Source organism: Megalobrama amblycephala, linkage group LG4, assembly GCF_018812025.1.
Source record: "Megalobrama amblycephala isolate DHTTF-2021 linkage group LG4, ASM1881202v1, whole genome shotgun sequence".
NCBI lineage: Eukaryota > Metazoa > Chordata > Actinopteri > Cypriniformes > Xenocyprididae > Megalobrama > Megalobrama amblycephala.
In genome coordinates this window covers 9,115,466-9,142,530 of record NC_063047.1, presented here as the reverse complement: position 1 = coordinate 9,142,530, position 27,065 = coordinate 9,115,466, and the positions used below count along the sequence as shown (strand labels likewise).

The following is a 27,065-nucleotide window of genomic DNA, read 5'->3' as shown; positions in this document are numbered from 1 at the left end:
TTGTGGTTTGACTTTTACAGATTTTGCTTACTCACTTAAACAGAACACGGACATTTACGACTCTCGCAACCCTTTCAGACAGTTCCCAGGCAATGCGTTCCATTAAAGATTCCAAACGCTCATCTGTGCTGTAATGCCTGGATAATATCCAGATTATACGCAGCCCGTTCATCAGTTGAGGAATAGTGTCCAAGACCACTTTGAAATCCAGTCCCGTGACAAGGTTCTGTAAATAATAAAACATTGATGAGAAATACTAGATTTTTGAGCCTTGCCGCTCTGCTGGCGGGGGACCTCAAAAAATTCTGGAATTATTTACTCACTCATATGGCGTTCCAAAAGAGAAAAATTACAACAAACAGTTAACGATATGAGGACTACTAAATAATGAATTTTGTTATTGGGATGCTTTGTTGAGTCTTGAAAACAGAAACTACTGACTCCTGAAACTGATTTTTGAGACACTCACACTGGTTTTTATTGTAAAGCTGCTTTGAAGCAACTGGTATTGTACAAAGGACCTTATGAACAAAATTGACCTATTCCTATGTGGGGCAGCAACATAGAAATGGTTACTTCTCACCCTGAAGTGTCTCTCCAAAGTGGTGAGGAATTGTACATTATTGGCAGACTCCTCATGGTATTTTCTAAGCTCAGCTGTCGTCTTTTCCAGCTCCTGCATTATAAATGAGTCGGCATGGGTCATCACATCCAGAATCTTCTTCACCACTGGCAGGTTCAGCTGCTCACTCAAACTACTCAAGACAGCAAAACGTTCACGCCAGAACTCAATCTCAGCCAAAGGACCGGGTCCCTTCAGTGATGAAAAACAGTCAGTCAGTTAATCCTTTAAATTATCTGTTTAGGTTACAGTAGAAAGAATTTCATCTTGATTAATTAATTTGAAATTTTACAAACCTGTGGTTGTTTCCCTTTCTGCTCTTCGATAACAATTGTGATTTGTGTGTGCCAATTCATCACACACTGCTCAAGTTTCTCCACCATCCCTGGACTAGACAAGAGCGTCTCCACCTCACCCTCCAAATCAATATCTGGAATGTGCAATTTAAACTCACCTATAACAGAGATAAAAAATGTTAAGCAATGTATTCAACATTGATCGATAATAATAAATATTTCTTGAGCACCAACTCAACATATTAGAATGATTTCTGAAGAAAAATACTGAAGACTGGAGTAATGATGCTGAAAATTCAGCTTTGCCATCACAGGAATAAATTATGCTTTATTTATTATAATATTTTTTACAATTGTAATCATATTTTACAATTTTACTGTTTTTTACTGTTTTTTGATCAAGTAAATTAAGCTTTGGTGAACATTAGAAACTTTGAAAAACTAGCATACCTTCAAGCTGCTGTAAGGTTTGGTCTATGACCTGCAAGAATTTATGTGTGCTGTGGAGAAGATCATCTCGGACCTCAAAAGCTCCACGGGATTCTGCAGGTTGCTGTTTCTCTTGAGAGTCTTGAGAGCCAGCAACACCATGATAGCCACCATCAGTGAGCCTCAGCTGGTTCACTGAGAGAAGAGAAATATATACCTGCAAGGAAAGAGTTCAATGTAGATTTATAAGTATATTCGATGGTATAATTAAAGATAATCCATTTTTTATGGGAGTGAGAGGTTTAGTCACGCACATGGTTGAGAAGCCCTCTAAGTGTCATCAAGGGGTGGTCATTCATCATGCCAAACTCAATAAGTTTGGGCATCAAATTATTAGCCTCATTTATGTCCACAGGTTCAGTGATGGTTTCTGAATAGGATAAAACACCTATGAGTTAAATGTGCAAGTTTTGAGAGGCACTTTTTTAAAGCATTCCACCTACCTTTAGTGTTTCTCAGGAAGTAAAGGACATTGTATTTCTCGAACCTCCCCGGGATATTGTTCACATCCACATGAAGCTCTACATGATACACAATCTGAACCTCGATCTTGTGATGGGGGGAAAAAAATAAAAAATTGTCAAAGCATCAATATTTAAAATAAATAAATAAAAAATATAGCTAATGAGATCTCATACACATCTTGATTATTAATAAATATATTTAATTATTTGATAAAATAAATAAAATGTATTAAATGCATTAAAATATAATATAAAAAGTTAAGATTTCTTTTGTCCTAAAACAGAATAGTATATACCAAAAAATAAATAAATAAATAAATAAATTGCTGTTTGGATTTAAATAGGCAAATGCTTAAGAGTCTATGACTGGATCATTATTCCAGTGATTATTATGTTTCTAGCATGTTGTGTGCTTGACAACAGTTCTTCTAACCCTAATTGATGGAGTGTGTAGCTTTTAATTCATTAAACAACCATGTAAGAAGACACATCATGGCCATATTCCAGGATGACAATGTGAAGATTCATCAGGCTTAAATTGTGAAAGAATAGTTCAGAGAGCATGAAGAATCATTTTCACACATGAATTGGCACCTCTGAGTCCAGAACTTAAATTCATTGAAAGACTTTGGAATGTGCTGGAGTAGACTTTACAGAGTGCTCACCTCTTGCATTGTCAATACAAGATCTTGACCAAAAGATGATACACCTTTTGATGGAAATAACATCACAACATTTATTTCCATCAAGAGGTGCATACATTTTTGGTCAAGATCTAGAAACATAATAATCACTGCAGTAATGATCCAATCATTGAAATCCAAAAAGCCTTTTTTTTCTTTTTTTTGGCCAGGCACCTTATTGAATTGCATGGTTTTAAATCATCTGGTCCTTGAGAAGTCTTAAAATTTGGAAAATAAAACCTCAGATGAACAACACCACATGGTATATCACACTGTGTCATTTATTTAACAAAAATAAAGTCAAGATGGAAAAGCCATGGGTGACAAACTAAGGACTATAATTCAGTTGCTTATAGATCCACCTTTAGCAGCAATAACTTGAAGTAATCATTTTCTGTATGATTTTATCAGTCTCTCACATCATTCTGGAGGAATTTTGGCCCATTCTTCTTTACAATGTTGCTCCAGTTTATTGAGGTTTGTAGGCATTTGATTAATTTGTCACCCATGGCTTTTCCATTTTGGCATAGTTTTAATGTTAAATAAATAATGACACGATGTGATATGTCATGTGTTATTGTTCATCTAAGGTTTTATTTTCATTTTTAAGACCTGCCAAGGACCATGATTTTTTTTTTTTTATGTCCCGATACGGAAAACCATGAAAGTCAAATTATTTTTGTGTGAGTGTGTGTGTGTGTATATATATATATATATATATATATACACACACACACACACACACACACAATGAAATATACAATTAATAATTACATTGGGAAGTGGTTTATCCCCATTTGTTGCCTCTGACAGGCCCTCAGCTGTAAAATCCGGACTCTGAGAGTCTTCTGGGTTTGAGGACTCCTGGCTTTTTCTTTTTTGACCTTTTCTTCTCTCTTCAGTCATGTGTGAGCAATGGAAAAAAGACAAGAACAACTTGTAACTTTAATGTATTTATTTCTAATCATATTAACCATTGAGGAAGCACACTCACTGTTAGCAGGGGTTTTCTCTCTGTCTGACAGGAGTGTCCCTTCAGACGAAACAGATGGACTTCTCTCCGAGCCATTCTCCGTACTTTCTACCGGATCTTGGTGTATATGGGCAGGGAAATTATTTACTATTACACATGTAAATGGTACCATAAAAATAAAAGAGCCGCTAAAGGATTAGTTCACTTTCTAATTACAATTTCCTGATAATTTACTCACCCCCATGTCATGCAAGATGTCCATGTTTTTCTTTCTTCAGTCGAAAAGAAATTATGGTTTTTGATGAAAACATTCCAGGATTTTTCTCCATATAGTGAACTTCAGTGGAGCCCAAACGGTTGAAGAGAAATCTCTCATTTTCTAATATTTTTTTTTTTATTTGATACGTTTTAACCATAAATGCTCATCTTGAACTAGCTCTCTTCTTCTTCTCTATTTGAATTCCAGCAGTGTAGACACTGCTAAGTGTATTACTGCCCTCCACAGGTCAAAGTTTAAACTAAATTGTCATATACAATATTCTAGTGCAAGTATATAACAATTATTTCAAACTTTGATCTGTGGAGGGCAGTAATACACTTAGCAGTGTATTAATATTAATAGAGAAGAAGAGAGCTAGTTCAAGATGAGCATTTATTGTTAAAACTTATAATATTTATTTATTTATTTATTTTTAAGAAAATGAGTGATGGTTTCTCTAGATAAGACCCTTATTCCTTGTCTGGGATCATGTATAACGCTTTGAAGCTGCACTGAAACTGTAATTTTGACCTTCAACCGTTTGGGTTCCATTGAAGTCCACTATATGGAGAAAAATCCTGGAATGTTTTCATCAAAAACCTTAATTTCTTTTCGACTGAAGAAAGAAAGACATGAACATCTTGGATGACATGGGGATGAGTAAAATTATCAGGAAATTTTCATTTGAAATTAAACAAATCCTTTAATTCATACATTGATCAATACATTGTGAATAGTAAACAGATAGTTGTGTTGACGTACAGGACGTAACAAATGTAAACGTACCAACAGGAATTTCCACTTCAACCTCCTCTTCTCGTACATTTTTGAAGAAAAAAAGCGTTGACGGCGCCTCTTCCTCCGTGACTATGTTTAAAAAGCTTATGATTTTCTGCTCTTCCTCTCCATCACCGCGACTGAGTAACTCCTCAAAACAGCCTGAATCAGGCAAATCAAACAGCACACACACTGCGTTTTTAATCCACTCCACTCGAGGGTCATCGTGAGTCATTCTTGTTGTTGTTTAGGTAAGAATAACTAACGTTATGTAATAAAGTTTGTAATGTTTAAAACTATTTAGACCGCCATTGTCGCAACCGAAACCACGCTATGGTTTTAGTTGACGTTGCTATAACAACGAGCGTCACGCGTGCACTGCTGCTGGTGTTGCGCCAGATCGCCAGCGCGCTACAAAGTACATTTCACATTGGTTGTTATAAAAGAGAAAATAATGAAACGTAGCCTACAGTATAAAATATATTTCAATTTGTGAACGTTTTTATGTTCTTTATAATTCATATTTATGTCATTCTGCAAAAAGTAGGCTATCATTTTTGCATTGGTCGTGTAATCCTGTCATTTTTATGTGTGTATTTGCTTTTCATACCTTGATACGTTCTTTGCTGTCCTATCTGCTCTTTTTACATTAGTGCTCTTCAACCCCCTTAACATTTCCACCAGGTGGCGTTTTATCTTCTACATTGAGCTCCACATTGATTTAGTTGCTTGTAGTGGTTAAATTGATGAATAATTCTAATTGTTTAAAACGTTTAATTTATGACCTCTTTGATGACCTCTTGCACGACACTGGACACTGTGAACTCAAGTCATTATAAAAGCTCTAGGGAGCATTATAAAAAGAAACAAATATAATACAGAAATAAATATGACACATTGAGGAAATAAAAAGACAGATATGGTAAATTTACATAAGGAACATTTAATTATATACACATACATACATACAAGATAGAGCTGAGTTTAAGAATTGGATATTGAAAACAAAAATATACTTAATTCCCTGACAAATCTGACTACTGCAAACATGCTCCCCTCGATTTCTATTGTTGTTATGGCCCTGATATTAAAATAATAATTGACTCAACACTTCAAACCCCACTTCAAAACCCTAAGTTTTAGCACAAAAGTGCCGAAGTCACAGAATATGTCCCAAACCAGGTACTGGATTAACCCCAACACTACACATTTTGTTTCCACAGTCAAACAATCTGATTAAACTTAACAGCTTGTTAGTAGAGACTCCAAGACTTGAAATGGGTCTGTCAGATAAGGGAGACCAAAATTTCCAAAATGTGTATTGCTGTGGGTTCCTGTAACTAATTAGAGAAAACCCAAACACATAAGCCATTTTTGAGAATATTACATAAACACTTTTCCCTGATGATGCAAAGAATCAAGAAAAGTTTGTTTTGAAGAACAAGATTCAGAAACAATGCTCTACACCCTGACAAAGTCTAAACATTCTAACATGCTTTCCATGCTAAACTTTAACCCGCATTAGGCTCTGATTTATATAATTTGTGTTTAAAATACATTTAGTCCAACAAGAATGCATGTAAACAGTTACCATTAATGTAACATAGTCTAAGTGTTACCATTGAAAATGAAACTGAAAGCAGAAAAGATGGTGACACCATTGGTACCATTTTTGTATCACCCAACAAAGTTTTTTTTTAGCATACTCTTGATAGAAAGTTACATCAAAGGCTTAATTTGTACATAGAGCGATCTATGAAACTGCACTCTCATTTACTTTCACAAAAGTACTAGAAACAAGACTTTCCAGGTGATATTCTGAGGCATTTTAAACACAACTTATGTTCACTCATCTTGTCCGCCAGCTTATCTTCTAGCCATCTCCTGGTGCTTTTGTTGATTGTGTGGCTTGGGATGTGTTTTGACTGCCGTCACTGCCGCTCAAGCTCACAGCCATAATTACAATTATGCCAAGAATCACTGCAGCCACAACTGCACCTATTATAACTTTGTACTTAATATTCTCCCAGCGCTTCTTCTGTTTCACCTTAGTCGCAGTCTTTACAAATTTATCGCTCTGAAAAGAAAGAATACAACCATTTTAATAATTTAATACTACAAAAAAATACATAAGGTACTTATTTTCCATTTTTAAATTGACAAAAAAAGTAAGTTTTTCAAAATGATAACAGACTTCAACATTTTTAAAACAATACAGGACTGTTACAGAGACTCTACATCTGAAAAATAAGGAAAGGAAAAACATGTGAGGCTTTTGTCTGGCTATCACCAGACCAAGCTCAATTTAAAATTGAACATTGGTCTGGGGAGTCTGCTATGTATTTTCTACTGCACAAGAGGCGTGATCAACGAGCATTATTCACGCAATTGGATAGTCCTTCAACCAATCTGATCACATTCCGGGTGACGTACTTTGCAGAGCGACGCGAAAACTCCAGACAGGTTTAGTTTGTATTGGTTTGTAGCATTGATCAGTGGTTTGCAGAAGCAGCAATGGCATCGAGTGATTTTTGCAGGTTGTGCTTGCCATCGCTTCTCTATCGTCATCGTGTTATACCCGCCAATAGCGAGCAAGGTGGATAAGACAGTCTGTGATTGGTTCCCGCAAAAGTGTAACACAAGCAGTAGAAATGAATGTGCGGGTTTCCAGACTGAGTTGCCGGGCGAAATCAAATCTGATCTGCCGACGATCAGGCTGGGTTTACCCAGTCTAGTGAGGCTTTGTAATGGGCTTGAATTTGTTTTGTTTGCCTAACTGTAATTATAATATTTGTTTGAACCAGTAAGACCAAGCACACAGTGTGAATCAATCACATTGCGGTCATTCCTTTAGGCCAGAGGAGAACCGAGCCTGGTTTCTCACAAGGTCTTTTTTTTTTTCTCAACTACTGTCACCTGATGGAGTCTTGGTTCCTTGCCACCCCCACAATCCAGAAATATTATAGATTCAACTGCACTGACACTATCAGATGAGAACAACATTTAAACTAAAGTGAGCCCGCTAAGATGTTGCAACTAACTTTGCAACATCAAAACTATTATTGAACTGAATCAATTTTGAACTGACTTGACAATATTGCCTTGTGAAGAGTTGCTTATATAGCTGAACTGAGCTTGTTTCATAATTGATTTTGCGACCGTTTTTGATCCGAGTTGAAATAATTGAGCTGAATAATGACACTGTCTTTTGTAGAGCTGTTTTCATTAATTGAATATATTTTACAACAGTATTTTCCTGTTTATTACAGTGAAGCTGCTTTGAAACAATCTGGATTGTATGAAGCTCTATATAAATAAATATGACTTGACCAGACCAACCAAAACTCCAGTGGGATTTTTAGTATTTTTAGTATAAGTGAACATGTTGCCTGATCACATGGCATGTCCTGCGCAAACAGCCTGCCATACTATTACACAAGTTTTTGTTCATTTCATAACAAAGGGAAATGGCTTTCTAAAATTAACATGGTAAACTAAAGTCAGGATGCAAATTGTACACTCTTTTTTTCCGTACACCCCACCTAGACACTAACTATTAATAGACTCTAATATGACATGCCCTTGCTTTCCCTAGAAACACTTGACATTCCGGAAATCTAGTTAATGGTCATCGGAGTCCTCACTGAGCCATAAAACATGTTCATAGGACCATAGAGAACAAATAAATAAGTGTGCATGCTCTTTTTTATTCATTTATTTAATAATTTTCAAGTAAAAGCATATATCACACCAAAGTTTCACCTGTTGCAGTAGTTTATCAGCTCTGTCATCCAGCTCCTTGAGTTTTTCTGATCGCTCTTCAGTCTTGTTTAAGTTATCCAGCATGATAACTTTAACTTCCTCCACATCCTCCTGGGCCTGTTGGAGGCGGCTTTGCCCATTCTACTCGGGAAAAGATGGAATGGTTAAGTGGGAAAGGCAAACATCCTCTACAAAGCATACATTAGCATCCATACATTTTTGCAAAACAACATAATATTTCCTACGAGGGACTAGATGTTATTGAATGTCCCACTACATATTTAACACAAGAGAAATGCAATCAATGAACCAGTAAAAACAAAAAGTGGCAAGGAAGACTTCCTGGACGCCTCCCATCATAATGGCCTTAGAGTTCTGTTTACTCCAAGCACTGGGAATGGAATTCTGGAACAGTGCCTCTGCTCTCTTGCAGTTTAACAAGCACAGGGGAGAGACGGACGAACTGTGCATTTCTAGAAGCCACTGCATCAAAACCCACAATGAGACCTTTGTGAAAACAACATGGCTGAGTGCCATGAAATAGGGCATTTAGAATTTGTGACCTTCCTGACATTAGCAGTCTCGCAGCATCAGACATATCATTTGTATATCAGCTGATTCAGACTGTTGATTCCTCTCTTTGTGTTCAGAAGGATGCAAGTGACTTGAGGTCAAGGTTAAAGTGATGAGTGGCCCATCACAGACGGGAAACTGTCAAGCAAAGATCAATGAAATGATTCATTTTACAGGAAACACCACTTATTATTCATGCCATCTCACAAAAGAACCATACACAATGGAACAGTGATTCTCAACCGGTGTGTCATGGCCCAAAAGTGGGTTGCAAATACCAAAATGCATCTAACCATATAATTGTGTAAAGAATATAAAAAAAAGTAGGTTTATAAACTTTGAAAAGGTAGGAGAAACCCACATTTTGTTGCTGATGCTGAAGGCTTTGCATCAATTTAAACTCCACAGCAGTGCAGTGGTGATAAACATGCTTTTTTGTGGTGCATAAAATTTCAAGAGATTTTTAACTACTTACGATGTTTGATTTTAATAAATTTTTTCAAGAAACAATAAATCGGAGTATAAATAAATAAAAAAAAAGTGCTAAAGAAAAAAATGTAATATTCTCATGGGTGGATGTAACAGTAAACAACTTCAAGAAAATACCACCATAAAATGGGCCATGCACGCACAGACAGGACATCTTCACTTAAACTAAAACATCATGACCATTAGAGCATGTTGAATATCAGTTTTTCATCACTCATTCGTTGCATATGAACATAGGATTACAGGATACATCTCTTTTTACATCCGTTCTTTGCCTCCTTCCTTCCCTTCCTTCCTCATTCATTTTGACTGTTATAATGATGAATGTGGAATTTCCTTGAGATAAGGCAAAAATCCCCTCTCTTGTGTTCAAATAAACACTTGTAATGTTGTCATTTCAATTCAAGCCACCTGAGATGCACCAACAATAAGGGTTAAAGGCCTTCTAGATGACATTCAGATGACTTTTAACATGAAAAGAAAAAAAAATCGGACAACAGCTCAACAAAGTAAATGATAAACCATAACCTGATGCTTATCAACTATGCACTGTATCATATACCTCAAATAAATGAAGTTAACTGAAAGCTGCTACTCTATATATAGCCTGTCAAAACAAAAAACGTCCAGTCATTAAAGCTAGTTTATAACAGTCGTCAAAGTTAGTTTATAGCTTGGACAATTTAAAGTGGCATACACATAATGAACCTAACTAAACCAGTTTGAACTCAACCTTAAACGAAAGCAACGGATTTGCAGCGTTTACATCAAATCATCAGTATTTAACAAAGTTGCTGTTTGTTTAGAAGTTAAATCTAAACGATTTGCTTTTAAAGTTGTCCTTACATGGTCATACTTTTATTTTAAAAACTAATTTAATAGCAACTGATATAATAAGAAATGTAATGACAGCGTATGTGTCTTCAGCAAAACGAAACAAAAGACAAAACAACTTACCATTGTTTTAATCTGTCGCTTTAATACACCAGAAACCGTCACCGAATATAATGCATCTGAAAGAGACACCAGCAGCTGACGAGAAAAAACTATACAAGCTCGATATCTATAAAACTAATGCGCGTATTTTGGCAACTCTTCCAATCCAAGGCTTTAATCTTCTGCCTTACTGAGGTAAGGAAGCGTCTCCCTTTAACCGCTGGGCGTGTAGATCACACTGCGCAGCTGCATTGCAGTATATGTTAACGCCCATCTCCTGACTTGATACACTGCAACTTTTTAGGGAACCGGATCATTTGGCTCGGCTCAGCAATAAGAACCGGCTCTTTCGGCTCCCAAACGGCTATATTTAGTACAACTTCTGGCTTTTATAATTCAGACAAATTCATCAATGATTTTACCCATGTTTGGTATGTGTGCATAAATATAATTAAATTATTCAAAGTAATTAAAAAATATATAATATGCCACGTAATATTCAGTTTTAAATGGCACTTGTCTATAATTCAGATTTACACAATTCAAATTCAAATCCTTTTATTATATTTATTTTACATTATTTTTTTGGTATAAACCCTAATTTATGTAAAAACACTATTACGAACGTCAGTTAACTATCCAAGACACAAACTATTCCAAACAAATAATACTCAAAATGGATCACGGTGTGCCATGTAACAAATAAAAACTAAATTACAATGCGCAAAACATCCATAGTAAACATACATCATCTCTATACATTATGCACTGGCTAAACTAAAACTCTGCAACGAAATTTTGTATTAATCTGCAAAAAAAAAAAGTCTCTCAGGCGGGAGCCGACTCATATCGTTCATTTCAAGGAGCCGACTCGTTCAGTAGCTTTTGTGAATCGATTCTTTTTAAAGAATGAGTTAAACCGATCAAACTGGAAATCTGAGCTGCAGATGGTTTAAGAAAATAAGATAAAATCACAGCTGGGGAAAAAAACATGTTTGGATAACAAACCAGCAACTAGTGTGCAGAGGCTTGGCTGTACTTTGTCTTTATTTTAATGTAGAGTTGTTAGAATACAATCCACAAACTATACAAACACACCATTTACCTCTGGCTGTGTACATCTCTTTTATGTATGAAAGATTTCATATTAACTAAGGTCAGTGTCCTTGGCAGTGTCCATATCTAAAACTTGCATTTTGTCCCTCTCTAGAGTTATACTGCATGCCAGATGGTGGACATGGGAAACTAAACAAACCCAACAGTATATGCTATTTGTTAACCATTAGTCTATGTACATATTCAAATGAGAGGATTAAAAACATGTCATAATCATCATTAGTTTTATTGAGAGATCATGTTTATTTACAAAATATTGCATTTCCAGGCTGTTTAAGCTAATAAGACTCATATCCAAGGCACTTGATCGAGGTTTTAAAATGATTATTTGTAGATTACAAAAACTTAAATTGATTAAATGTTTTGATTAAAAAGTTTAAACGTTTAAAAATATTTTCTCTGATTAAAAGGGAGAATATTACAATTTTAAATACAGTAAGCTACAAGAGATACAGCATAATAAGACTTCACAAACATTCAACCAGTCAAGTCATTCTGACTACATACAGACATACAACACCTTGACCCCTCCAAAGCAAAGTGCATAAAGCTACCCAGCAGACTAATATAAGACCAGCCAACAAACACGTTCAGAGAAGTGATTTTCATTGACTGTGTTAGCTTCTTTTTTTTTTTTAAATAAAAATGGCAAACTTAAAATAACAGCACAGCTTTTAAAACATTCCTCATTGCTCTGTTTTCTATATAGTAAAAAGTTATGTTTCTTGGGTTTCGGAAAGCTCCCACAGAGCAAGGCAAATATTTTGATGCAATATTAATTATTACAGTACTGACTGCATGTGGTACAGTGCAAGTGTTACACTGCATGTCAAATTCAATGCAGTGATTTATGAAGAGGATAGAAAAAGTGGGTGTTTTCTACTGTCAATCTAAATGGCCTTGTTCAGGTGCTCTCGTTTCGTAATATTTCATTCATTCTATAAGAAGAAAATTGGTTTCTCTGTTTGGAAGCTTAAGGCATTGCCAATTTCAGTAAAGATTTAAGACAAGGAGAAAGACAAAAATCCAAACATCTTACAATTTCCTGAAAGGGTGTGTTTTGGATAATGCAAGTTTTAAGAACACATTATGGTTTGACCTTTTACAAATGACACACATACTTGTGGAGACAACAAAAGCACAGAGTACAAAATAGAGACACTTGGAGATCTAATAAAAGTAAACCATAATAACAAGTAACATCTTCTAACAAGTAACTGTAATCTAATCTAACAGTCTTAAATATACTTCATAATTCAGTAGAGAGAACTTTCACCCATTACCTTCTCTGATTCAATGCCAGTATATGATTATATTAAGCGTACCTTCAGTATATTGCAGTAATTTAAGTAATCTATTACAGTTGGGGCATGTTATCAGGCTTTAGAGAATCATAAAAACAGCTTTAGGAAGTGAGAAGTATATAAGAAAATAGACAGCATTATGTCTATAGACTACTTAAAATCCTCCTCTTCAAGGTTTCAAAGCTGTCATTATGGAAGCTCCTCATAGTAAGGAGGTGTGATACCATGAGATATGACGGTATATGAGCAAAATGTGCAAATAAAGAGTATGTGTGTGTGTGTTATATGTGTGAATTCTTGTAATTTTGACTGTTGGGGTGTGGACATGGTTGCATATATCTGTATATGTGTGTGTGTGTGTGTTTGTAACTGATAGAAATCCTAGGGTGGTGTGACGGTGGGAGGTTTGGGTGCGGGTGAACTGGTTGGGATCACACCAGTGGCAAGGAATATGATAATCAGTACAATGACAAGGACTATCACAACAATAAGCACAATCAGCTTCACGTTCTTCCACCAGTAAGCACGAGCGACCTTCTGAGAGGTGTGCTTGAAGTTCTGGGCCTAATAAGAAGAAAAAAAGATGAGTACAATGTCAACAAGTGTGGGACTACAGATGCATACAGTAGCCTACTATTACAAAGTTTGAGGTCAGTAAGATTTTTTTTTTTTGTTGCTTTTAAATAATTAGAATTAATATTTTCATTGAGCAAGGAAACATTAAACTGATCAAAAGAGAAAGTAATTCTATTTCAAATAAAAGCTGTTATTTTAAACTTTATATTTGTCAAAGCAGCACAACTGATATCACAAAATTGATAGTAAGTAATGTTTCTTGAGCACCAAATCAACATGATTTCTGAAGGATCGTGTGACTGGAGTAATGACTGCTGAAAATTCAGCTTTTCCATCACAGTAATAAATTACAATTTAAAATATATTCAAATAGAACAGTCATTTTAGATACGTTGTTAATAATATTTCACAATATTACTGTATTTTCTATCAAATAAATGCAGCCTTAGTGAGCGTAAGAGACTTTTTTGGAAAAACATTCTCTTTCTTTCGTAGTAAAAACAGTGTGCCGGGCTTAGATCTGTAATATGTGATAAGAATCAAAGTTTGTGTACTAAAAGACACACCCCAGCTTCCAGGTCTTCAGATTTGCCCATCAGATCATCCAGTCTTTCTCCACGGGCCAGGATCCGATCGACATTCTGGGTCATAATCTCCTTGACTCCATCCACTTGAGACTGCAGAGATTTAACTGGATCCGCCTCCTGTGAAGACTCTCCTTCTCTCGGCTCCTGCACTCAGAGGAGTTAAAAACCAAAACATGATCAAAATGGCACAAGCACACAGTTGCGCAAAATAACTTGCATTATTGTCAAATAGAGAATTGGAAGGCAACAAAAATCTACAATTAGATAGAAACTCATCATGATGAAGCAGTTTGAAAAAGTTTGTTGCGCAATAAGCCAGCCTTATATCTGGGCCATAAATATAAATTATAATATGCAAGGTTTTCAATTATGCAGAAGAAATATATGTTATATACTAATGCAAAAACTCAGTTAAGCATCAGTTATTGAGGTTCAAGTTGTTTAAGTGCATGCGTATAATGATATTTTGTATTATTTAGCAAGCCTGTAACCACCTGAATCAGAGTGGATTACAGAACTTTACAAAACTAGGTTCTGACATGAAAAAAAGACTATTTTCAGCAATTTCAGATAAAATAATTTACTATAAATGGTTTCACAGACAGAGCTTCGATTAAGCCAAAATTAGGCCTTAGTTAAATTAGGACATTTTAGTAGCTTTTATAAACATACCTTAGAAGAAGAAGAAAAAAAAAAAACATTACTTGTGTGCATCTTGAGATAAAGCAATGGCACTGACAAATTTTAAGACATGTCAGTGCAAGTTGCTTTCAGTTAAAACAGCTCAAACATGCATGTCTAGGACTAGGTTTAAAGGGATAGTTCACCCAAAAATGAAAATTATGTCATCATTCACTCGCCCTCAAGTTGTTCCAAACCTGTATACCTTTCTTTGTTCTGCTGAACACAAAGGAAGATATTTTGAAGGAAGTTTGTAACCAGGCAGTAGGAAAAAAAAATGGTTCCCCCAGAATTGTTCAGTTTCCCACATTCTTCAAAATATATTCCTTTGTGTTCACCAGAACAAAGAAATTTATACAGGTTTGGAACAACCTGAGGGCGAGTAAATGATGACAGAACTTTTATTTTTGGGTGAACTATCCCTTTAAGCCTTGTCTGTGAAACCAGGAACAGGTTTTTGGAATAGCACCTAACTGGTTATGTGTCGCATGTTGTTGTTACCAAGTTTTGTAAAGTTCTTCTGAGGATTCTGTTTAGGAATTATAAAATATTTGGGGCAAATTTCAAAAAACGTTTTGACTTCAAAAAACCTACGGCTAGCTCACAAAAGTATGTTTTTTTTTTTTTTTTAAATAATCTCAATTGTTTTTTAATCTCTCAAAAAAGACTGTTGAGAGTGTTTATCTTTGGGTGCTCATTTGGGTGTTTGTGAACCGGCATTTGTGATATTGACTACCACCTGTTTTTCGACCTTGATTCTAGATTATCCCTGCACTGATTTGTTTGCTCTTATACTTGTATGTAGTATTTGGGAGGTAGGGAGACCAATGCCACTTTTTGTTTAATGTTTATTGCCTGTTTTGGATTAGGGAGTTAGGTAAGTAATTGTATTTTCTTTTCTTTTCTTTTTGTGGATTAGAGCAGTAAGAGACATATATTTTTGTTTGTTATTTTGGCTCTGTCGGCACCTGAAGCTAAATCCCCAAATGTATTTTAAATCTGTTATTTTCAATAAATACTGTTCACTTTCCCATAAACTTTATCATTTAGTTTTTTCATGTTACGTCCTTTGACCTAGACGGGGTGTAAATGTTATGGACGGTGGTTGCTCAGTATGAGGAGATATAACATATGATATAAAGAATGTATGGATGTGTAAAACATTGCACAATACATAATCATTTACACATGTAAAATGCGTGATAACGGCAAAACCCTACATTTACAATAAAACATAGGCTTTTTATGACTTTTATTTACATTAATATATGGAGAGCTACATTTAAAGGTGATAGAGAGGATTTTTTCGTCGACTGAAAATCCAAAGACTGTTACTGAGTTTTTTAAATGAGCGCATGCGTAAGAACAGCCCCCCTCCTTCACAGCTCATTTCAAAGGAACGCCTCCCAAAAATCGTGCACGAGTATTGGAAAACGAGTGTTTACCACCGGCATTCTCTGTATCGTGTTAGTGGATTCATTATGGCGGACTCACAGCAGGTAACTCATAATCTGCAGTTGTTCCTCCTGTCTCCTGACAAAAACATTGCATGCGGCACCTGTGGAGTGTGTAAACTTACTGGAGCACGCAGCCGCGCTCGTCTCTCACAAGGAACGTCACGGCAGTGATTGACAAGCCAGAGGGCCAATCGTTTACGCAATGTTTTTAAGGCCCTACCTCGTGAACAGATGATGTATATTAATATTATTACTTTCAGTGCACATAGTCTTTTATCAGTTAGTAAAGACAGTTTCAAGTAATATTGCAAAAATGTATAAAACAAAACATCCTCTTTAGCACCTTTAATCATTCAGATAAAAGAGAATTCATGATTTAAGCAATTAAAAACATACAGTAATTGCTGCAATACACTGTTGCCCATTTCTATATTCAATACAATTCTTAATAACAATAAAATAAACTACAAGACATTACATTTTAGACATTATTACATACCATGACCAAACAGCTATTATGAAAAACAATGCTCAGTAATGCCAGATGCTAATGATTAGGCGTGACATCTTAAAGGTGCTAAAGAGGATGTTTTGTTTTATACATTTTTGCAATATTACTTGAAACTGTCTTTACTAACTGATAAAAGACTATTTATTAGGTGCACTGAAAGGAATAATATTAATATACATCATCTGTGCACGAGGTAGGGCCTTAAAAACATAAGCCAATCGTTTACGCGATCATCGCGTAAACGATTGGCCCTCTGGCTTGTCAATCACTGCCGTGACATTCCTTGTGAGAGACGTACGAGGATTGGCCCTCTGGTTTGTCAATCACTGCCATGACGTTCCTTGTGAGAGACGAGCGCGGCTGCGCGCTCCAGTAACTTTCCACACTCCACAGGCGCCGCATGCAATGTTTTTGTTAGGAGACAGGAGTAACAACTGCAGATTATGAGTTACCTGCGGTGAGTCCGACATAATGAATCCACTAACACGATACAGCGAATGCTGGTGGTAAACACTCGTTTTCCAATACTCGTGCACGAGTTTTGGGAGGCATTCCCTCGAAAGGAGGGGGGGTTGTTCTTACGCATGCGCTCATTTCAAAAACTCAGTAACAGTCTTTGGTTTCTCAATCGACGAAAAGATCCTCTTTATCACCTTTAAGTGTGATACGGACAAAAGCAATGTAAAATGGTAGCTTTACCACATTCACACATCAAAACACCAACTGTTAAAATGTAGCACAAGAATCTTTTTCGTTGTTTATGTGTCATTTGGGTGAAGAGTAAATTCTGTGGGGTTTTGTTGTTGTTCATGTTTAGCTATGTTAAACACCTTTAAGCCATCTTGCACTACTGATACTTCATAAACAAAAGGTGTTACCAGGAAACCAGAAGCAATACTGCGTCACTACCTGTCCTACCCTTTCATTCTAGTCAATGGCTGTGTGAGTTGGTGTCACAAGGCCTGCAGAATGGCAGAAAGCTATTAGGTAACATCAGTTACTGACAGCCTGAAGTACCATTATTGTGGAGAAATGGTTCCATGTAATATCTATAACTATGTGATATAGCAACAACATCATAAAAAAGTAAAAATGTTATATCACGTAAAACTGTCTTATTAAACTCGATTTTTTTACTCTTTGTATAAAAAACAAGGCACAACAAGTACTTGTTTTTTTTTAAGTTTGTCAAATACCAGCATCCAAATATTTTCAAGAACAAACCAACTTAAAATACTGTCGACGAACTTTATTTTAACCTCGTCTATATTGTATGCGGTACTGTTGAAAAGGTTAAAAAAACAAATGGTTGACAGTTGATCAACTTCATTTGAAGCAAACCAGCATGTGGATCTCACACGTCTTGTTCACTTCAACAGTCAACAGGGGACGTGTGATGTGCTCAGCACATTTGCCAACTGTAGTTAAAACATCTAAACCAAGTAACCATTCTCAACAGTCGGTTGTTTTGTTAACCGGTTATGCTTTACAGCTCAAGGTAAATTCAATCCATCTATGTAAACAAATCTGTACAACAAAGTTGCAATATAAATTGGATGAAGCTTAAGTATCAAAGTATTATCTAAACAGCACATTTGTTTAACTAATCCAAGCAAAGTATCGACGTTAACGTTAACAGGAACGTAAAAACTAAGTATAACTTGAAAAACGAGCTTCGCCCTGTTTTGAGTGCGTCAACTCACATCAACAGGTAAAACTAAACCAAAAAAAAATCAACCTGCTCTAGTGGAAACTTTTGCAGCACTAAAAATAATATGATTTACACGGAAACAGAGTTTACACAGCTAGTCTACTTTTAAACTCAAGCGATGTAACGTCAACGTGCACCTGCTGACTATCGTTCAGTTCACAACTTACCGTGCTATTTGGATCACCCACCCCCATGATTTCACAGTCTGCTGTTAATTACTCCACGAAAAAACAATTACACTATCCTTTGGAGTTAAAATGTTTGTAACCGTTTCTTCGAATGACCAACAGAGGTACACCGTGTCAACACTTCCTGGTCTCTAATTCAGTCTCTCTTCCTCCAGCCGCGATGATTTGGCTTTGGCCCACCTCTGTAGCGCCACTTCCCATAGTATCCTCCAGAGGACGCTGGATTCGTGACGCATAAACACCTGAAAGGTGAGAGCGTGACTTTTATCAAGCCATCAACACTTGTGAATTTCAGGTATGAGAAGATTGTTCTCGTAAATGCAGTAAGGCCTGTGACTTTTTCTAAAATTACTGATAGGTGATTAAACTCAGTGTACTTTCTGTAATGAAAGTTTGTTTTTTAAAGAAGCTCCTTGACATTATTAGGGCAAAACAATTAGACTCCTATGAAGGAAACAGAACTCTTTTCTTTCGCCACTGCAACAATAAGGCTCCACCTAAATGCTTCTGGCATTACATGTATTCATGCAAAACATAATATTCCAAAATTACATCATACTAGTCGCAAACATTTAAATAGATAAAGAATTATTCAACAATACTTTGATAACTTTTATTTTTCAAAATCAGATGTAGAATATACATCTAAAAGAAAAAAAAAGAAGTTTTACAATTTAAATAAAAAAATTTTTTTTTAAAAAGTGACATTGACAACAGTAACTTCATATTTACCTTTACTGAAGCTACTAAAGTTATCAAAACAGATCTTAAAAGCAATCATATTATTCATGCACTGCACATTGTTGTTTTTCTTCCCCCAGTACATGTTTTTCACATCTTTCAGTTTCACTCAAAAAAGTATGTGGTACTTCCCTGTACAATGTTTTTAACATGATCCTGACATCATCTTTCTCTTGACTATATTGTTTTGGCCCTACATAGGTACATGAGACAGGATTTACATTTTAGCAAAAATGATTTTGTATCAGTTTTCAGTGGCCTTGTTTAATGATGATATCTGTCATGGAGTCAATCTTGTGCAGCTCCAAGTTCTGTTGATGGAAAGAAGAGCTTTTAGATTTACAGCAACCAAATGTTGTAATGGGTCATGAGATCACAAATAATTCTTCATGCAAGTTACAAAATATTAAATGCACGCTAATGCAAGATACATAACTCTTTAATCATAATAAACAATGTGCTGATAATAAATCACAGAAATGTAACATTCTACAGTAGTTTTTGAAATTATATATATAGCAGAAAGTAGTACCCACTTTCTCATTAGCTAAGTGCAGAAGGGCCACAAAAGCCAGCGGTACTGAGAGATTGGTAGCCATGGTGGAAGGAAGCCTGGTGGGGCAGGAAAGAGAAATTTATATACAGTATATGGATGAAAAATGTAAATCCTTAGACTGTTAGAAACATACCACCAAACCTTAAAAAAAACTGTACCTTTGTACAAGATTTCTGACAGACTGGCTGAATGATTTTTCTCCAGGTACTTCTGTTGTCTCTTTACTCTCCACCTGCTGCAAATGGTAAAATCATCAAGTCATTAAAAAATGTAAATCAACTGACGACAAGAAATGCTGAACAAAGAACAAATTTTAAATCAAACTATTTTTTGAAATATGAAAATACTCGGAAATATGAACACATTACCCCTGTTTTAAAGTTACCTTTTTAGTTAACTTTACAATTTTAATGTTTGTTTTTAAGCGTTTGCATGGTACAGCCCTTCCATATATTGCTGACCTGATTCATAAGTCAAAGAGATTATTAATATATCATATGCAAAAACTTCTACATGTTCCTAGGTCTAAATTGAAGTCCAGAGGTGAGTGCGATTTTGTGGTAGCCGCCCCAAGGCTATGGAACACTTTACTATATTACTATGGTGTAATAAGTTAGTTCACCCAAAAATGCACACAAAAAGCATTTTAGTCACTTCATAACTTTAAAGTTGAACCACTGTAGTCACATTGACTATTTTAACCATATTTTTAACTACCTTTCTGGATGTCAAACGGTGCAAATGACGTCGCTGCCTATGTGTGGATCAGATACCCTCGGATTTCGTCAAAAATATCTTAATTTGTGTTCTGAAAATGAACAAAGGTCTTACGGGTCTGGAACAACATGAGGGTGAGTAATGACAAATTTCATTTTTGGGTGAACTAACCCTTTAAGAGACATTTAAAAACATTTTTTACATTAGTTTTTGATTTTAGTTTAATTATGTGCTTTATAAATTGGAATTGAATTATTGAAAATACAATATAAAATACAAATCATAATTATAAAATACAAATCATCTCCCTGCCTTCAGTGATGTGAAAGACAAATTTATAGGGGGAAAAAAAAATAAAGGTCAAAAGATTGCACTAACAAACCTTGGCTGGTTTTTCAGGACTTTCTGTTAGGAGACCCCACATACTGGTCTTCAGCTTCTTCATGTCCATCGTCTTGGCGGTTTTGGCATAGTTTATCTCAATAGTGTTTACCTAGATGAGCAAACAATTAAGTCATGAGTTATCTATACAAAACAACTAAAAAATAATAACTGACAAATAACAAAACAAAACAAAATCTCACTACATGAAAATAATGTAGTAACCCAATATCTGTCCTCTCATCTTACCTTGTAAGGCTCAGGGACGAGACAGTCCTCTCCGTATGTAGAGATGTCACCCGTGTCCAGAGAGAAAGCGTTCGGTCGGTCTGTTTGGGAGTCATCAGATCCTCCAAAGTCTTCGGCATCTTCACTGTCCGCTTCCTATTCACAGAAACCACAAACCGTTAAACAGAACGTCTCCATGCCAACCTATTGCACGTAACAGTAGTGTTTAGAGTACCTGAAGACCAGGACAGAAGTTGGCTGTATCATTGGCGTTGTTGTAATCATACTCTCCTATGTCCCCACCCAGCTCTCCTGATAATCTCTTCTTTCCTTCTGCACTGAGCTGAAGTGAGAATATAAATAAGATGAACAAAACAAACCAATCCAGCAGTCATTTTTTGTACAGCATTCTTCTAATGATGTTTTAGATTTGCCACAACCAAAATGCTGAAATGTACATAGTAATGCAGACAGGAATATTAAATATTCATGCTCTTACTGTGTTGGTGGGTTTGAGGCTGAGCTGTGACAGGTTACTGGGTGGATACTGGAAGTCTGCTGGAAGTGTGGTTTTCTTATTGCTGCTGATCAAAGCCGATTTACTAATAGTGGTTGCTGCCTGGAAATAAGCATTTCATTGTCAGTTTATCACCAAGTTATCTGCTGCTGACCTCTACAAGGTTTAAAAGTCTTTGCTAGAGGGATTAAATAGCATTGTATGAATTGCTGATATGAAGCTTTTGTCTTTTATGGAAGTCATGAAAATAAAGAATTAGCAAACAGTTACTTACTCTAGTTGTTCGAAAGTAATTATGAAAGTTGATATCTCCTTTAAAGTCAATAACGAGAGGATTCTTTGGTGCTCGTTTCCGAGGTTCTTTGTCTGGTTTGTGATCCTCTACAAAGGATAAATTAGAAATTTAATGACACAACCACTAAGAACACTAAAAAAATTAGTTGATTTTATTTCTTTCTTCATTTCATTTTTATAGTTAAACACTCTAAGGATAATCTATGACTTACGCTTATGTCCAGGTTTAAAGAGCCAGTAGCCAGGACCGACCCAGGTGGCCATGGTCCTGGGACTGAAGTACGAGTACTCTCTGGGCTGATCAGACAACTGTAGACACATGGTGGCAATATCCACCTCGCCAATAGGAATAACACCACTGTTAATAACACAAACACACCTCAAAGTGAATGGACATACAAAAACAGCACAGAAGAAATCTGAATGCAAATAAAATTTTATATTCAGAGACATAAAATACAACACCAAGTATAGTAGCTAGGTAAGGCCGAGCTGAGGTTTAACAGTCTTTGGAATGAAAATGCACAGTATTAAACAGCAACTATTTACCCCTTGTGAAACAGAGCCTGTTTGTAATTCAACAATTAACAAACACTTTGGTGCAATACATTACGCAAGTACTAACCGTCCTTTCTGGGGGCTCTTCGAACAAGCTTCTTTGTGTTCCTTAAACTCCTCACAATCTCCTGGTCTGCCCTCATCCACGTCTGCATCAAAGTTATCCCCAAAATCTGGACACTCATCCTCATCTGGCTCAATGTCTGCATTGACGTCGAATGCATGCTCTCCCTGCTTCATCTTCTCAAGCAGCTGGTTGAGGTTTGTGGTCTATATTGACAGTGTGAATGAGATGATCACATCAATATAAAACACACTTAATATTGCACTTACGCTACTGTTGAAAAGGGGTCAATACGTTTTTTTTCTTTGTTTGTTTTAAAGTTAATTTTATTTTTATTATTCAGCAAGAATGCATGAAATCAAAAGTGACAGTAAAGGCACTTATGTTACAAATATTTTTGTTTAAAAAAAGAAAAGAAAAAAATAGTAGTAAATCTGTTTTCAACATTGATAAGAAATGTAACGGCTGCTGAAAATTCAGCTATGCCATCACAGAAATAAATTACATTTTAAAATATTTAAAAACAGAATAAATGTGCATGCACACCTTCAGTTGGTTGAGGTTTTAAATTGTCATCAAAATAATCTCACCTGCTCAGGAGTCCATCTAGTAAAAGAGAAATCCTCTAAGGATGGACAAATTGGCCTGTCCTCTAGTGTCTTCAGATGGCCTGGAAGAATAACAAAAAGATATGATTCAATGCACTCACATTGTCACACAACACAGTACGATTGTAACTCACAACACATGTAGAAACTTTTAGGTTATGAATACTGAATATTGCTCAGTGAACCCAATAGTGAACTGTCCTGTAACTTGGAACAGAGTGTTATGTGCAGAGCCGGTTTACCTGTAAACGGTGAGGCAGGAACGTGCTGATGGGGAACCGGCACAGGAGGCAGCTGTGACTTCAGCAAGGTCATATGTGAAGGAAAACGCAGCTCACAGCGACTGTCCTCACTGAAGAGCACAGAGAGGAACACTCCTGCTGTACTGTTCTCATCAAAGGAAGCAGCCATACGCTGGAACATGGGGTCCACCTGCACAAAGAATGCATTTAGGTCTTCCTGCAGGTTTTTACACCACATGCTTTATGGGGTCCTCACAACATAAATCAAATTGTTTAAAAAAATTAAGAAACAGTTTTCAGTATATCTCAACTTCATTATATTGTGTTATATTGTGATTTTTTTTTTAACTATATTACCAACCCGCGATATATTCAGTGAATCGTACTTCCTACATTACCTGCATTCAATTAATTTACACACATATAGTAATATACCATATTATATACCAAATTATATAATATGGTATACTGTATTCTATTATATACTATATACCAAATCTCAGCACTGTGATTGTTTATATTGTTGCAAAATGTAACTATATTCTTGCCCAGCTCTTTATATTAAGTTGGATATATAAGCATGTCCAACTTTATCCACATACATACAGTATACACACATAGGGCAATATGTATGTATGTATGTATGTATGTATATTATATATATATATATAGCAAATCTCAACTGCATGATTGCTTGCATCATCACAAAAGGTAAACTATATTATCACTCATTATGACTCAAATCACACTTGGATATTATTCACCTCACACTTCATCTCTGATTCAGAGAGATTGATGTTACTGAGGTTTTGCTCCACTGTCTTCTTCTGAGGTCTTTTCTTAGTCTGTTTTGCAGCCACCTGCTCTCCCTGACCGTCCTCGGCTACAGCCTCCTCATCACCATCTTGACCTGAAATGAGATGAGATTTCAGTAATACTGTGCAGGGTCTTGGGAGGCTATGACACCACCTGTACACCATGAAGACAATGTTCACATAACCCTCTCTGATACCTACAGCAAAAGCAATCTTTGTTTTTTGTAACATCAAGTCAGCAGACCCATAACTTGAATATCTACTTACTCTCTTTTGGTTTGGTCTCAGAGCCCAAGCCTCCCAGAACTCTGTAAGCATCAGCATGGACCGCATCCACCCTCACCGCATAGATTTTTGTGCTGGCGTCCAGGGTGCCTGCTGCCACCTAGATCCACACACAAACAGTTACAATATCATGATTTCCGATAATGCATGTAAACTTTGTCGAAGTGGAGCTAAATGCACATTCGACAGGTTTCTACCTTGAAGTTGAGCTCTGAGTCCTTCTGCTTGAGAATGTCTGCCATGTAATCAATGAGGTGCAGACCAAATGCATTTTTTGTGGTAATTTTCTGCAAAAGGAAGGTGACAAGTAATAGTCCTGTTCATTTCAGATGAACATAAAGCAGGAAAAATACAGTAAAGTCAGCATACATCAATTTTAACTCACATTTTCAGTGGAAAGCTTGATGCAGGTTGAATAATGCTCAGATATCTGTGCAGATGACAGCTTTGGGACAGCAGCTGGTGTAGCTGCAGAACTATGGTGGTAAAAAACAAAAAACAAAAAAACAAGTTTGTGCATTGTGCGGTCTAACTTTTTTTTAAAAATGGAGCTGAATACAGGGTTTCAACAAACCTGTGGCTACCAGCCTCGTTAATGGAAGAGTCGGCCACTCCGTGAAGGTCAATGACTTTGGATCTTCGTCTTTGACGTCTCTCCTGTTCATCATCGTTTCCCTGGATATTGTCCAGCAGAGGTGTGCTGGTGGCTGACAGAGCGGCTTTGTGTCCTATGGCTGGGGAGGACCACTGCCGTGGCAGGGAGGTCGGGGTACTGAACGCGCTCATAATGAAACTGTGGAGCAATATTGTTTTGTCATCTTTTCATTAAGTGCAGTCTGCTAAATAGTACATTTGGTCTTCGTTACTTCAACACTGATAAATCCGGAGACCTCGCCATGTAAACAACGTCAAGTTAGCCGTTTAAAATGAGCAAATGAATAGCTAACAAACATGTCCACAATATAAACGTTATATAATATATAACGTTTAACTCTAGGGATATATATTAAATATATATCCCTAGAAGTATTTTCTAAAAGCGAAATACACACATGTAAACACTGCAGTTTCAGTTTAGCGTTATATGAACGCTTGTTAGCTAGCGATAAACACTTCTGAAAACATAACAGAACAAATTATAAACTGTAGCTTTGAAAACGTATCTTAGATAAATTACAAACAACGAAAGTTCAACTCACCTGCGATGAACTGATGATTTATAAGCAGTATAACTGATCCAAACTTTCTTTATTCCGTCTGTTCAGACGACCATTTGAAAATTAGCGCCGAACGGTTACACGCGTCATCAATGATGTCATACGTACAGACGTAAAAGTCTTCTTCTTCCTTTAGATTGTACGTCATCATTTTATTACATAATAACGGTCATTAAAATGTTTTTATTAAATTTATTTGATAATATATTTGTTTTCTTAAATTAGTAAAATGTGTTATGTTAAACGTGAATTATAAAAATATAGTTAAAGTAATGCTTTTGAACAAAGCACTTTATTTAATTTCTACTGATTTCAAGAATGCGACAATAAATGCAACATGAGTTGTTAGAAGACTGTACATGCCCGTCTCTGACTGTATCGATGAGCTGTAAACTTAAAAAAAAAAAAAAAAAAAAAAACGGATTTATTGTTGTCCGCTAGATGGCAGTAAAGTTGTATAAAATGTGATAGATTGCCGTGAATTTAAGCAAAGTCGGACTCGAGATAGAATAAATCTTACTCGGCAAGTTTCCGAGTCTAAAATATGTCTCTTGGCAGTCTGGTCCTAAAGGTCATCTAGTTTCTTTGCTGAAAACAGCACTATTACTCATAGACTACATTTTAGAGAGAAACGCACATTTGCTTGCTGCGATTAAGCTTATATTAAAATACATTTTAGTCTCAATCTTGAAAAAAATAAAATAAAAAATCATGTAGCCGAATTTTGACCTGTATAGCGCCAAGGCACACGGGTTTCATTTAAAAGGACAGTTGTGTTGGAATTTTCATCGAAAACATTTTATTGGATTGGAGTCATGGATAAAAGCAAAACTGCCCAGTTTACTTCTATTTAACAGCACAGTAGATAAAACAGTTTTATCTACTATATTGCACCTTGAGGTTTGAATCTGGCTGGATAAGAGGCAAATACGGTTACTGTGATATATTTTAAATGGATTGCTCGAGGATTCAATCGAACCATCAAGAGAATATCTTCCTCCAAACCTGGAAAACCAAATAGGTAGGAGAGGAAACGAGTGTGCACATGGCCAATGTATATCATTAACTATGGCATTTGCCCAAGCACACACGTCAAATGTCAGTAAGGCTGGCGCTGATCGTGAATGAATTTGCTGATGATGATGCTGCAGCTGACCGCAATATATCCACATAAATAAACAGATCCACATTGTGGATTAATACTGATTTCTTCCCTTGCTTGTGTTTGATGTTTATCTTCTGCCTCTCTGTCTTTTTTGTGTCCTTACTTTCCACACATTCACATTCCTAAGTCTGGAGCTAAGTCACCATGAAATCAAAATTCTTGTTTTATATGGAATATTGTAGTATTTATTATAAATGATCTTTAATCAAAATCACATTCCCTC

General features: G+C 36.1%; 4 protein-coding genes across 4 annotated transcripts in view; all 4 read right to left on the bottom strand.

Annotated features, from left to right (window-relative positions):
* The window catches only part of dnah10 (dynein axonemal heavy chain 10), a 41,568-nt gene extending 36,658 nt beyond the window's left edge, over positions 1-4,910 (bottom strand). The window contains exons 1-9 of the mRNA XM_048187284.1: positions 4,573-4,910; positions 3,549-3,644; positions 3,329-3,450; positions 1,851-1,956; positions 1,662-1,777; positions 1,369-1,564; positions 919-1,076; positions 584-814; positions 36-226 (exon numbers count right to left, since the gene is read on the bottom strand). Of these exons, the coding sequence (XP_048043241.1) occupies positions 36-226; positions 584-814; positions 919-1,076; positions 1,369-1,564; positions 1,662-1,777; positions 1,851-1,956; positions 3,329-3,450; positions 3,549-3,644; positions 4,573-4,798 (1,442 nt within the window). The 5' untranslated portion in view covers positions 4,799-4,910. The remainder of the gene's footprint in view (positions 1-35; positions 227-583; positions 815-918; positions 1,077-1,368; positions 1,565-1,661; positions 1,778-1,850; positions 1,957-3,328; positions 3,451-3,548; positions 3,645-4,572) is intronic.
* A 576-nt stretch (positions 4,911-5,486) lies between these two features.
* Positions 5,487-10,551, bottom strand: vamp5 (vesicle-associated membrane protein 5). Its single transcript, XM_048187285.1, has 3 exons — positions 10,345-10,551; positions 8,326-8,466; positions 5,487-6,640 (listed from the first exon to the last, which is right to left on the bottom strand). The coding sequence occupies exons 1-3, from the start codon at positions 10,345-10,347 to the stop codon at positions 6,437-6,439; spliced, it is 348 nt and encodes a 115-aa protein (XP_048043242.1). The 5' UTR covers positions 10,348-10,551; the 3' UTR covers positions 5,487-6,436.
* A 1,095-nt stretch (positions 10,552-11,646) lies between these two features.
* vamp8 (vesicle-associated membrane protein 8 (endobrevin)) lies at positions 11,647-18,616 on the bottom strand. Its single transcript, XM_048187283.1, has 3 exons — positions 18,434-18,616; positions 13,886-14,050; positions 11,647-13,307 (listed from the first exon to the last, which is right to left on the bottom strand). Exons 1-3 carry the CDS (start codon positions 18,458-18,460, stop codon positions 13,125-13,127), a joined length of 375 nt encoding a protein of 124 aa, XP_048043240.1. The 5' UTR covers positions 18,461-18,616; the 3' UTR covers positions 11,647-13,124.
* Positions 18,617-19,053: 437 nt separating this feature from the next.
* Positions 19,054-26,101, bottom strand: ncaph (non-SMC condensin I complex, subunit H). The gene is made up of 18 exons (XM_048187282.1): positions 25,660-26,101; positions 25,035-25,253; positions 24,846-24,936; positions 24,658-24,747; positions 24,443-24,560; positions 24,125-24,270; positions 23,361-23,550; positions 23,101-23,180; positions 22,514-22,716; positions 22,101-22,246; positions 21,869-21,975; positions 21,577-21,696; positions 21,313-21,420; positions 21,099-21,233; positions 20,851-20,961; positions 19,910-19,986; positions 19,732-19,807; positions 19,054-19,506 (listed from the first exon to the last, which is right to left on the bottom strand). The coding sequence occupies exons 2-18, from the start codon at positions 25,244-25,246 to the stop codon at positions 19,447-19,449; spliced, it is 2,070 nt and encodes a 689-aa protein (XP_048043239.1). The 5' UTR covers positions 25,247-25,253; positions 25,660-26,101; the 3' UTR covers positions 19,054-19,446.
* Positions 26,102-27,065: the final 964 nt, after the last annotated feature.

What these genes read in the sequence shown, in the direction of transcription:
- vamp8 (XM_048187283.1), bottom strand. Translation starts at nt 18,460, where the DNA reads ATGGGGGTGGGTGATCCAAATAGCACG. An exon ending in TGGGTGATCCAAATAGCACG is followed by an intron (nt 14,051 to 18,433) that starts GTAAGTTGTGAA and finishes CTCTGAGTGCAG; the next exon opens with GAGCCGAGAGAAGGAGAGTC. An exon ending in CTGAAGACCTGGAAGCTGGG is followed by an intron (nt 13,308 to 13,885) that starts GTGTGTCTTTTA and finishes TCTTCTTATTAG; the next exon opens with GCCCAGAACTTCAAGCACAC.
- ncaph (XM_048187282.1), bottom strand. Translation starts at nt 25,246, where the DNA reads ATGAGCGCGTTCAGTACCCCGACCTCCCTGCCACGGCAGTGGTCCTCC. An exon ending in TCCTGCCTCACCGTTTACAG is followed by an intron (nt 23,181 to 23,360) that starts GTAAACCGGCTC and finishes TTATTCTTCCAG; the next exon opens with GCCATCTGAAGACACTAGAG. An exon ending in TCGTCCCTGAGCCTTACAAG is followed by an intron (nt 20,962 to 21,098) that starts GTAAGATGAGAG and finishes TTGCTCATCTAG; the next exon opens with GTAAACACTATTGAGATAAA.
- vamp5 (XM_048187285.1), bottom strand. An exon ending in CTGATAAACTACTGCAACAG is followed by an intron (nt 6,641 to 8,325) that starts GTGAAACTTTGG and finishes CTTTCTTTTCAG; the next exon opens with AGCGATAAATTTGTAAAGAC.